At 58.1% G+C, this 12,277-nt stretch overlaps 1 protein-coding gene across 8 annotated transcripts in view; it reads right to left on the bottom strand.

Moving 5' to 3' along the window:
* Positions 1-12,059, bottom strand: part of KIAA1614 (KIAA1614 ortholog) — a 36,854-nt gene extending 24,795 nt beyond the window's left edge. For 3 of the 8 annotated variants that reach the window (XM_032463603.1, XM_032463601.1, XM_032463602.1), the window contains exons 1-4: positions 10,816-11,603; positions 10,463-10,729; positions 8,132-9,084; positions 7,367-7,430 (exon numbers count right to left, since the gene is read on the bottom strand). In XM_032463603.1, coding sequence (XP_032319494.1) covers positions 7,367-7,430; positions 8,132-9,084; positions 10,463-10,729; positions 10,816-10,862 — 1,331 coding nt within the window. In that variant the 5' untranslated portion in view covers positions 10,863-11,603. Of the gene's footprint in view, positions 1-7,366; positions 7,431-8,131; positions 9,085-9,988; positions 10,141-10,458; positions 10,730-10,815; positions 11,604-11,974 lie in introns of those variants that run through there. The other 5 variants (XM_032463596.1, XM_032463597.1, XM_032463598.1 and 2 more) reach the window with 5 other exon arrangements.
* Positions 12,060-12,277: the final 218 nt, after the last annotated feature.

The raw sequence follows: 12,277 nt of genomic DNA on the forward strand, positions 1-12,277 counted from the left end.
TCACAAGACCTGGTGGGCAGGCAGGAGGGCCCCAGGCAGCTGGCCAGATGCTGCGAGGATCGGCCTTCCCCCCAGGTTTTTAAGCCATTTTCCAGCTTTGCTGTTTCCTTTCTGCTCCCTCTACTTGGAGCTGTTAATTTTTTTTTTCCATCAGCTGCCCTGCTTTGGTTCCTGGCAGACAAGGCTGGTTTCTACACTGATTAAAAAAGCAGGGTTTTCAGACGCCTGGAGGCATCCATACAGTAACAAACTGAGCAGCGGGAGAACGGCAGCCACCTTCACAGACGGCAGGAAGGTCAGCGGGGCAGGCAGCGCTCGGTCACGGTGCACCCTGGAGAGGGCAGGCCCTGACAGCCCTGTGGCGGGAGGGGGGTCTTGCTCCCAAGTGGCAGAGGGCAAGCAGTGCAGTGCTATGATCCTGTCCCAGTCCAACTGCTCCCCAATCACTGCATCGTACTGTCCGTCTAAGGGGCGTCAACCCCACCAGGCAGACTTCACCTGAGGGAGACTTTCCAGTCTAACCTGACCAGAGCCCTGGAGCCAACCCCTTCCCATCATAAACCATAACCCACAGTCCCAGCTCCTACAGTTTCTCTGGAAATTGCCTGGAAGTGTTGGGGCAGCCCCTGTGTGTGGCTCGGTAAAGGCAATTCCATCTGAGCACAGACAGCTTTTGCCACTGTCTTGAAAGCTTGCACATCTGAGGCTCATGAGCTCAGCAGCTGGGGCACAGAGATAAAGTGGCTGAGTGCCTCAGTTTCCCCTTCTGTAAACAGCAGGAGTCACATCAGGGAGAGGACTCAGGCTGCTGCCCTGTAAGCCTGGGTCTGTGGCCAGGTAGTCTGGAGGACCCCGAAGTGGGGTGGGGGCCCTTGAGTTCCTCTCCTCGGGGGTTTGCATCACAGATGTTTGGCCCTAACAAAGCAGCAGTGCCTACTAAGAGCTACAGTGGGAGTTCCAGTGAGAATTCGGGCCCTTCCACTGCTAGCCCTCCAACCCTCAGTATCCTAAGCGTCTTCCCAGTACAAAGGGCAGCACGCTGCTCCCCGCTCCCCTCCACACACACACACACTCCAGTCGCTCCATCTAAGTCAGTGTCCGGGTAGAGAGGCAGGCTCCCCTCCCAGCCAGGCACAGCCAGGGAGGTCAGGAAGACAGAGCAGCCTCTTTCTGCAGCCATCATAATCCTGGATTAAAATAATAAGCTCCGGCAAGTCTGGTTTTAACCCTTTCATCCCAGGAACACGAATTAGGGAAATTAATTTGGAACGTAAAGAGATCTGACATTTCCCAGATTCCAGGATGCAGCAGGTAGAGGGGAAATATGTAGTGTTCAGGACATATAGGGGCCTTTCTGCCTAGTATTTGTGCCACTTTTATATATTAGAAAGCTTTCGGATGACCAAGGATAGAGCGCTCCTACTGTCACACTGTGTGCAGTTTCCTGTGTGAAGGCAAGAGGAAAGGTGGGCTCGGAACTGATTCTGGACCCTGTGCTCCCCAGGAAGGCGGGGGCCCTGTCTGGGCTCACTACCACTGATGCCCTCTTCCCAGGGCTGCAGACACCGACAGGGCAGAGCCTGGAGCCGTGGTTAGAAGCATGGTTCTGGGGCAGCCTGCCCGGGTTCTAATTCTGGGCTGCCACTTACTGGCTCTGTCACCCCGGCAGGTCACTTAGGGGCTAAGGCTCAGCCTCGTCCTCTCCTAAATCAGGGCTCAGTCATCAGGTGAGACTGATGCCCTAACAAGAGCTGAGCACAAAGCCGGGCATCTGGTGAGGTTCACTTGATGTTAGCATTTATTATTATTGCTTTTATAATAAGCACCATTATTTTGTTAAGTTACTCTCGGCCCCTTACTGAGAGCAAAGGATGCAATCCTTGAACATGAACTCAAATCACCTGCCAGAGAGACAGAGCTCCCCTTGTCATCTGCCGGGAAGGCGTGTTTGGAAGTAACGAACCATCCTGACGCTGAAGAGGGCTCGGTGGGTTTTATTCTGGGCCTTCACAGCCCTTGACAGGGCTCCACGGAAAAGACAATTTCCACAGAGCGGGAAGCTGGAGGAGGCTGTTTGGTAACAGAGAGAAGCTGCTGCCCAGACAATAAATAGGCGCTTCTCTCAACAGAGAAGGAAGAGAGCCTCCCTAAGAACGGCCGCGCAGGGTGGGCCTCACTGGACACCTTTAAAGGCATCTGGGTGGAGGCACGCAGAGCTTCTTCCAGGAGAGCAGAGTGGCTCTGTCCTCGCCTTCTTGAAGAAGGCTAGCCGACTCCCTGTGGGCTGTCCTGCTGGTCAGCAGTGCGTGGCCTCCGTGCGAGGAGGCAGGTGACCAAGAGACCCCCACGCAGGGGGCCAGTGGCCAGCTCAACTCTGGAGGCCACGGAGGGGGGCTTCCTCTACCCGACTTCCAGCCCAGCTCCTCACCGATGAATGGTCTTGGGCAAATTAAATTTCTCGAGCCTCTTTATTCATAAAGATTGGGACTGCATAGAGATTTTCATGTGTGGGGGGTACGTGAGTGTGACAGTGGCGTGCATGAAGGTTGCAGGGGGCGCTAGCTGTGAGGCAGGGCATCCTTCCTTGTCCCCAGGACTTAGGGCACTAGGTACCTGGGGGGCACGGTGCGTAGCTGAAAACACTGGCAGGTGGTTAAATTGAATGTTTTTCTTTTTAGTTCTAGTCTGGGCAGGTTTGGGAGTGGTAAGGGGACTGCCTCTAGTTTTCCTTTGTGTCCGTACACCTGAGTCTGTGCGCAGGATGGGCAGGAGCTCCATTACCCCCTCGCCGGGGGTGCTGGCAGGTACACCCACAGCCCTGTGAGTCCCGGGGGCGGTTCAGGAGAGTCTCTCCTCCCCTGCTCACCCCCAGGGCTTCTCATGACCCCCTGAGACTAGGACCCAGAAGATCCAGAACCTGACCAGAGAACCAGAATGATCTCCAGACCCCTCACCAGGCTGCACGGGCACCAGGGCACAGCAACGTCCCAGCACGGCCCGGAGCTGAGGTCAGACCAGCAGGAAGGGCGTGGGCGCGGCATGAAGGAGACAGTAACTGTCTCTCCATTTCCTCCTGCCCTACTTAAAACCTAAATTCCAAGGCTCTCCATAAACAGCCGCAGCCCACCTCCACGCCCTGTATCCTGACGGTGTCTTCCACGCAATCCGCCTCACTCCTCTCCCATGCGTTCCTGCAGGTCTTACCCATCTGGAATGTCCTCTCCATCTGCATCCATTCTGACCAAGCCCACAGGGCTGTCCAGCCCCTGGAGAGCCCTCACTCACACTTGTGCACGCGTGCCTCTGCCAAACACTTTCTGAGTGACTGTTCTGTGCCAATACTTGGCAGGCACCAGGTCCCAGACACGAGAACAGCACGGCCCCTGCAACTGAGGAGCTCCAGAAGGAGATGCCCCGGCAGCAGCTGTGGCCGAAGCTGGGGCAGGCAGAGCGTGCAGTGAGAACTAAATGGGAATTCCGTCTGAAATTACGCACGGAGGGAGGGCAAAGGAGAGGCTCCAAAAATGCTCGTTAATATATTAAGTTTTAAAAACCCAAGATTTTCCCACAGCTGTGGTCCTGACCACTTGAGCCACAGGCCAGGCCTCTGAAATTCCTGAGGGCTCCGTCTGCCGCTCCTTTAAACTGGAGTCTACAGGGAGTTTTGATCCCAAGCCATCCGAACAGGGGCCTGGACATTGGGACCCGCCAAAGTCTGAGTTGCGGCGGTCTGGCACCCTGTTCCTTCTCTTCTCGTGACAAAGTGTGCACACCGGAGACTGGGCTCCCAGCTCTGAGTGTCTGTCTCTGTATCTAGAAACAGACACGATTCCACCACAGGGATGAGGGGGACATCAACAGCCTGGAAATCCTCTGAGCTTCCCTCATCATTATAGCCCAGACCCCCCTCCTCCTTCATCCCACAGCAGAGCACTGGTTAAAGCCCCTGCAGACACGCGTCAGGATCTGAGCCCCCAAGCGCTCGTACACAGAAGGCCCTGGTTTGAAGCAGAGCGGGCCTCTCAGGGGGCCACCCCGGCATGTGCAGCCACCCGGCGCTGAGTGCCTTTTACATGCCGACTTCCCTTCGGTGCAGGGCCTGGGGTGAGCACTGCACTGACTGCTGCTGCTCCTCTGGTTTCACATACTTTTTGCACAAGCGGGGTTAATTTGCAATCCAAAGGCAATCTGTAATCCTGCTATGCCCTCCTCTCAGGGCGCCAAGATAGTGAAGAGGCCCAGTTGGCCACTTTACAGAGAGTGGGGATGGGACGCCACAGGGCTGCAAAGAACGGATGAGGCCAGAGCTGGCCCTGAGCAAAGTGGCCTCCCCTCCCCCATCTCTGATGAGCCCAGTGCCCAGACATGGCCGTGCGCAAGGACACTGACGGCAATGACCCCGGTTGGTCCTTTATGAAGTGCTCACCTCAGCCTCTCCCCCCTAAATCAAAACCCCATTTCCCAAATCATGTCAACAGTGACTTAGGAGGGAAACAAGCTCATCCCCAAGCCATCCACCCTCTTTGCCTATACCTGGGACCGCCCGGCTGGGGAAGCCTGACCCACGGCAGGGCCTGCAGGGTACAAAGAGGGCAGCCCGTTGCCTACTGGTTAGAGCGCGTGGGGCCGAGCAGCTCGGGGTGCGAATCCTGGCTCCCACACTTAGCAGCTGTGTGGCCGGGCAAGGCGCTTAGGCTCTCCCCGGAGGGGCCTCTCAGTGAGAGAACAATGGAAGTGGATAAAGCGAGGGTGCGGCACGGTGCAAGGGCTGGGAATGAGAGCCGGCGCCGTCTTCCAGAGGGAGGGGCTGGCCGCCGGGGCGTCCCGGTCCTCGGAGGCTGAGCCTCCTCTTGTCCCTCAGTAGAGGGGCTGCCCTGGGGTGGGGGAGGGAGGTCTCCTCCGCATTTGACTCTTCGCATTGAGGGTCCTGGGGCATTTTGGGTGTTCCCTTAGGATCTCGGGGGGCTTGCCCGTGACCACCCTGCCACAAGTGGGGTCAGCCCCTCAGTCAGACACTGACGGTCTTGGGCTCTGTGGTCACTGTCATTTCATGGCTTCTTGTCTTATCACCATGCAGCGCGGTAACAATTGTGGACGTAATTAAATACATATTGGGTCAACTTGGTCTAAATGGCTATTTGGCTGCAACACTGAACTGCACTGATGCTAAACTTGACTGAGTGGGAAACTGGACCTTTAGGCCTCAAACGCTGAGAAGATCTGAAGGGGTCACTGCCAGAGCACGTCCTGACTGATGTCCTGGCCCCCTTCAGTATGGCCATTGTGATGGTGGCCTCAGTCTCAGAGCACTCTGCTGCCCAGGGCCCCAGCCCCTCAGTACAGACCCTGAGCCCAGGACTCTGGTCCCACGTGGCCAGGGGTGTAGAGCCGAGGGAAGTGTGCATATTTCAAAGGTCTCTTGGGAAGTTCACCTGTACAGAAGAGGCATCAATAAATTCATCCTGCCGAGGGGAGAGACGGAACCCTGCGGTGTCTTAGGGACCGCTTTAACATCTGCCAGGGAGACTCAGGAGCCAAATGAGGACCCCCGTCCCAGGGGTCTCGAGACATGGCTGCTTTTCCCCCCATCCTTGAGCTAGACATGCTCTCTGACCCTTCAGCCTGGGTGTCTACTCAGCCGGGGCCTGAGTGTAGATCTCCAGTAAAGGACCTTGGGGCGCTCTGAATGACCTTCCAAACAAGTCAGAAGACAGTTTTCCCTGTGCCAGCTCTATGCCTGGATATACGCTGAGCAGAGTCCTAACGCTTACTGAGCGCCCCCCTCCACTTTATTCCACACACGCACACGTGAGATCATCACACGACACACACATGCACGCACAAGCACACCCTACCTGACCCTAAACTGCTGCAGATCGCCTCGCAGGTGAAACAACAGTCCAGAAATCCCTACTCTGAGGATTCTCCACAAACGCCATCTCCCTGCAGGGCTGGGGGAAGCCTCTCCCGGCCCCAAGGTTGAGGGTCCTTTCCTTCAAAGTGGATGTTTTTATCGCTTGTTATCCAACAGGTGAGGCGGGGGCTTCGGCTTCTCCTTGCAACAGTGACTGCTGGACAAAACCCCCCATGGCACATCCTGCAGCTGAGCCTCCCTCCCACCCGGGGAAGCAAGGGTGGGGTGGGGGCGAGGAGCGGCTGCAGGAGGACGGGGCCCTGCCTCCGCTGGACACAAAGGTACATCTGCCAGGCTGTCTTCTCTGCGGCTCCCCAGGGAAGGACAAGGGGACAGGGCAGGACCACGGTCACACTCCTCCACGCCATGGCCGGGCGATGTAAGGATGTCAGGAGAGGCTGAACGTGGTGGTGATGGAGGTGGGAAAAGACCCCTGGCAGAAGAGGGCAGCCGTAATTCCAAATCATAAATAATGAGGGACGAAGGAGCCAGGCAGCCCCTTCTCCACCAGGCCCATGGCCAAGGCCACTGAGAAGGCCGGGAGCCCAGCAGAGGCTGAACCGCCCCAACCTGGGCAGCCCTCATTTTGTGAAAGCAGGACTGGGGGGCCCTGTCCCCGAGCTCTGAAGGGGAGGTCACACTAAGTGCAGTTTATGCAGGGAGTGGCCTGATAATGGAGAAGGGACCTTGTTGATCTCTGCCTCCAGGAGAAACACCAGACCCTCAGGAGGGTGACGTCACTGCCCAGCTGGGGAAACGAGGCCACTCCCAGCTCTGGGACCCACTCAGCTTCCTGCACCAGGAGCTCAGCAAAGACTGAGGGTGAGGCTGAGCCCTGTGCAGCCACCAGCTTAGGCCCACTGATGGCCCCTCCCCCGGCCCGCAGGGTTACTCTTCTCCTGCCAGGTCAGGACACTGCCCTGCCCCCACCCCCCCAGGTGCCCAGCTTCCCCAAGACATTGGTGGAGGGACTGGAGCAAAGTCTGGGAGGCTGGAGGAGGTGAAGTCCTTTACACCATGCAGCACAGCCCCTTGACTGGGAACGGAACCGGTGGAGTCAAAGCCTTGTATTCGCATCCATCCCCTAAGGACTGTTGCATCCAGTATCTTGTGTTCAGCCTCACAACAGCCCTGGGAAGTACGTCACACAGGCACAATCTAGCCTGCTTTAAAGATAAAGCGACAGAGGCCAGGGCAGGGAGGTGAGTCCCAAGTCGCAGTCGCTCTTTGCACTGAGCCCCGTTCCCCTTAGTTCTGCTCAAGTAGCAGGGGCACGGCCTGGGCCACAGGGGTGGCCGGCACCTTCTAGGAGGTCTCCAGGATGAGGCAGGTGGTCTGAGGGGCAGGGCTTGCCCACCCCTCCAGGTCTCCTACACTCCTGATGCTGCATAAATGAAAGGACAGGCATGATGGCCAGGAGGAAGGGAAAGAAAATGTGTGCAGAGCCCTTACCTGCTCTGGTCCGAGTCCTGCAGGGAGATCCCGGAGTCCCAGTCAATATCCCCTGCTGGTCGCTCTGGGACCCAGAACAGAAGCAAAGATCAGGGGAGAGCCAGAAACTGGGCTCTCAGCTGCCACTTAATGAACATCAAAGAGAAAGAGCTCTCCAGAAGACATTTACTCCCCAGATAATTCTGAGCCCTGCTTATGTGTCTCTCAGCCTCAGGACAGGTGTGGTGACTGCTGGTGGGCATTGTCATGGCTGAGGGGCCCACGTGGGTCCTCTCAGGTGCCAGGTGAGGAGTGGGCTCTGGGGATGGGGAGGAAGGAAGGGAAAGAGCCGTCTCTGAGGCCTGGACACCTGCAGTCATGCTACCACCTAAGCTCCGCCCACTGACCAGCCACTGGACCTCTGTGGAGAGCGGCTCCTACCAAGAGGACAATGAGGTCCGCTAGGGGATGTGAGTGTGTCATCTGAGGGAGGTGCAAAAAACCACTCTAGAAAGAGCTATAAGCCACAGGAAAGACATTGTGGTAGCCTCCACCCCAAGGACAGAGAATGGCCTCCCACTGGCCTGGGATCAGAGGGGCCTTTAGCAGACGAGACTGGCTGTGAGGTGGTAAAGAATACATGTCAAAGCCAAGAATAAGAGGACATCCTGATGAACTTGGTGACAGGCAGCTGTGCTCCCCTTTCCTGCCCCCTCCTTCCCCCTTCCCTTCTGCTGGATCCCCTCTGGCTGCCCCCACCACCCAGACCCACAGCGTGGGCCTTACCTGGCACAGCTCTGTCCCAGGATGAAGTCCAGGCTGGGATCCCCACCTTGGGGGGGCCCTGCCCCCCAACACTCAGCATCTCCTGCAGCAGAAGGCGATTCCTCTCCACTCGGTCAGACAGGGACAAGGTGCTGCCCTCAGTGCCTGGGGCTCCCAGGTCTCCAGCCCTCCAGAGCTCCCCCAGCAAGGCTGGCCTGGGGACACAGTCCTCCTCGGAGGTCAGAGACAAGCTATCCAGGTCTCCCCTCATGACTAGACCATCCTGCAGTGGGTATGACCTTCCTTTCCTCCGGTTGGGCACATGGGTGGTTTTGCTACAAGGCCCAGAGCCCGCAGGCCGGCCTGAAGTGACTCTGTGGGTGGAGCTCTCTTGCGAAGAGCCAGGCCCTGGCTGCAGAGCCCTGTCGTGGTCAGGCCGTGTCCGAACGGCTTCTGGAGTCCAAGGCCTCCTCTTGTTCCAGCACTCAGGCCCGGGAGCAGGAGGAGGCTTGGGAGGCCCAGGGCCCCCATTTCTGGAGGACTCCTCCTCGGTGACGCTTCTGCCCAGCTGCCCGGCACCGGGGCTCTGAGCATGGAGGACCACCACAGCACTGGGCAGGCCAGGGCCCTCCAATGGAGTCCTGGTTCCCCCCACCTTGACGCGTCTGCATTTGGGTTTCTTGAGGTTTGGCCGCTCGTGGGAAGTGAGGCAGGGGCTTGCCCCCTGTTTGCCTGCTGTCATCTTCTCCTTCAAGGCTCTCACCTTGGACTCCAGCACCGAGGGGCTGCTGTGGAGCTGTATACCCCATGCCCCGGGAGGCTGGGGGGCCATTAGGCTGGGTGTTCTGTCTTCTTGAGGACAGGGCCAGTGTCTTGGGAGGTGTCCATTCTCCGGCTGTGGCTCAGGGCCACTTCTCTCCACAGCTGACGTCACCTCCATGGAACTGGCTGTTCTGCTCCCTGTTTGGGGCCCTCTGGAGGAGAAAACAGACAGAGCTCCTTAGACTCAGCACCTGGCCAGCCCCAACCACCTCCTGGGTCCCAAAGTGCCTTGGTAGTGAGCCCTGTCCCGAGGTAAATAACTTGGGGTCAGAGCAGGTGATGCCCCTTGGATACTGTGAAAGCACCTCAAAGAGTACAAATTATTGGATGGTACAAATAAGGTATTACTGAGTTTTTTCTTCCAAATTCGAATAGTGGTCTCATTTTCCTACCCCCATTTTACAGGTCGGGCACAATGAAGCTTCCAACAACAACTAATCTTCTGTCCAATGTGGACCAGACTGAAAATGGGGGCCAGGTTTCCTAGTCCCTGGCTCATTTTGCTGTCAGGTGGTGTCCGGGGAGGATGCCAACAACTGCTAATAGCCAACAAGCTCTTCCCTTTCCAAGGCAGAAGATGGACTTCAGGAAGGTACTACCCAGGATCTGACCCTCCGGTGGAAGGTGCTGCTGTGCACAAGCCACAGGACAGCAGCGTGGGGCTGTGCCCACAGGGCGGCCGGGATCTGTCACCAATGCCTATCAGCCTCTGCTCTCAAACACCCTCTCCCAGATAATCCTCACGCAGCCCTGCCTAGAACAGGATTACTATCCTCATTTTCACAGAGAGACTGAGGCACAGAGACATTAGGCCACAAGGGTGCTAAGGGAGGCCCGGTTTGGAATGCAGAGCTTCTCCTCCCGAGGCCCGGGCTCTTTCAAAGCGTTCAGTGACCGTTTACTCATTCACCACTTGTTCTTATGAGAATATTGGTCTAGACAAGTTAAGTGATTGCCCAAACCACACAGCTCCTTGGTGGCATGGCTGATGTCAGTGTCTTCACAAGGAATAGAAGTGAGCACGGGATTTTATCCCCCAAGATGTTCTGTACACACCTACATGCCACAATGTCTTAATATTTCTCCTGCTCTCTGAGCACGCTCCTTCAACAACATACATCTAGATATGTCCCACTTGAAGTAAACTGCATGTAGACTCCATCCAGGGTATGGCTCCATGGTAGAGTACCGGCTTAGCATGCACCAGGTTCTGGGTTCAATCCCCAGTACCTCCATTCAAATGAAACATAAAAAAATAAAAATCTATATTTACATAAATTACAAATTAGGAGATAATTATTCACTTCATATATTGACTAAACAGTCACCACAGGATTCTCTTATATGCCAAATCCCTCTAATCATTTATTACAATTCAATTTATACATGTTTCAGGAATGCTTACATTTCATAAAGCGAAACACACACACAGTGTGAAAAGCTACATCAGTTTTCAGCCTGTGAAGTTTAAGGACTGTCTTTGGAAAGACGAGATCATTTACTCTACCAGTTAACCTATAATTTACCCACTTCATCTTCGCAGTCCAACCACCCATTCCTCTCTTCCAAGGTTCAGTCCAGAAGGCAGGGGATTCGAATGCAAGGGGAGCAATTTCAGTCACAGGAAAAGAACTTTCTTTTGGGTAAGCTGTGGAACAGCATTCCAGAGCCAATCCATCTCCAGAGCCGGGAAAGGATGAGAGCTTTCTCACTGGGGACCGCGGGGTACCGACTGGTGCGGCTTGGAGCCGCCGGAGTCTACGGCCCAAGTGCTGTTCTTGCTCTAAGTGGGAAAGGCTGAAATGCAGATGGACGTGAAGGCTGGGCCTCCCCCGCGACCCTTCCTTCCCGCTCCCCGCTACCGCCGCCTCCTCCGTACTCACTGAAGGCTGCCGCCGGCAGGTCGGGCTGCCGCCTCCATCCCCTCCATCCCCGGGGGAGGCCAGGCCCTCCTCTCGCCCCTTCTCCCTCCCAGGCTCGCTTCGGGGACCGGGGCGCACAGGCTCCGGCCGGGGCTCGGGGAGTGCGGCCCGCAGGCCTCGGCCCTCGGGGCGCGCCCGGCTCGTCTCCCAGCTCTGCGGGCCGCCCCGGGGTCCGGGTGGGGTCGGGCCCGAGCAGCCGCCCCACGGGCCGCGGCCTCCCTCCGGGTGCGGGGAGGGGACGCGGGGTCGGCGCGGAGGGCGCGGGAGGGCAGGAAGCGGCATGGGCGGCTAGCTCATGGCTCGGCCACCAAGGGGAGCGAGGCCAAGCCCGGCGCCTTCCCGGCCGGGACGGGAAGAGGGAGCGGGAGGGCGGAGAGGAGGGGCGGCGGAAGGGGCTGGAGGGGCGGCCCTCGCCCCCACCCCGCCCCGCCGCCTTGCAGCCCCGCCGCCCTCCGCGCCGCCGCGCCCCGGGGGCCGGCCGGCCGCCCGCGCCCGGCCGAGCTGCCTTTCCCGCCGGCGGCGGCAGCGGCGGCGGCGGAGAGCGAGGCGCCCCAGACGTCTAAGCAGCCAGCGCGGCTGTGAGTCTGGGGACTCGGGCGGGGCGGGGGCGCCTTCCGGGCCGCCCGACCTGAACCCTGGCGGCCCGGCTCGCCCGGCCCGCCCGCCGAGCGCCCGCAGCCGAGGCCTCGGGGAGCGCGCGGGCGCGGGACGCGGGTCCACGCGGGCAGAAGCTGCGGAAACACCACGTTCTTCCCGAGGCTCCCGAGAAGGCGTGTAACCCTACACCCGGGCGTGGGGAGGAGGCTCGGCTGGCGGCTGGCGGGGTGGAGGCTGAGGAATGCCCATTGTTTAGACAACTTTTCCGGAGGAGTCGCCCTCCCCAACGGCCTAGGGCGCCGGCTTCTCAGAGGTCAAGGTCGTTTGTGCCCGCTTTCCAGCGGCGACGTGAGGGGGACAGAGTGGACGCGGGTTCCCTCATCCTGCCCTGCTAAGGGGAGAACCAGGTGCCTGCATCGACGGTCCCCTTGGATAGGGATCGATTTTCGGGGTCCTGGGGACTCCTGAAGCTACCTGGTCACTTTTTCCAGACCTGGGAGGGAGTAACAGCAACGGACTTTACCTGCAGCTGTGGCTCCAACCAACGGAGCTTTCGTTCTCTTTCCACCCAGAGGGAGGGGACGGAGCCTCAATCATTTCCAAACCCGTGTTCCACAACAGACGGGAAACAATAAGAGTCAGGACTCAGGAAATTCCGGAAATCTCTAGAAAGGGAAAGTGCTCGCTCATCTTTCCTTCTGCCAACAGGCCTCACTTTTAAGCGGGGCTGCGCTCCTATTTGTGCTGATACACTGCAGTCACCATCTAGATGACAGGCACAGTAAGGACCCACTGTGTGCTGAGTGTGGGTGCAGCCGCAGCCCTG

This window comes from Camelus ferus, chromosome 21 (genome assembly GCF_009834535.1).
Source record: "Camelus ferus isolate YT-003-E chromosome 21, BCGSAC_Cfer_1.0, whole genome shotgun sequence".
In the NCBI taxonomy this organism is placed as follows: Eukaryota; Metazoa; Chordata; class Mammalia; order Artiodactyla; family Camelidae; genus Camelus; species Camelus ferus.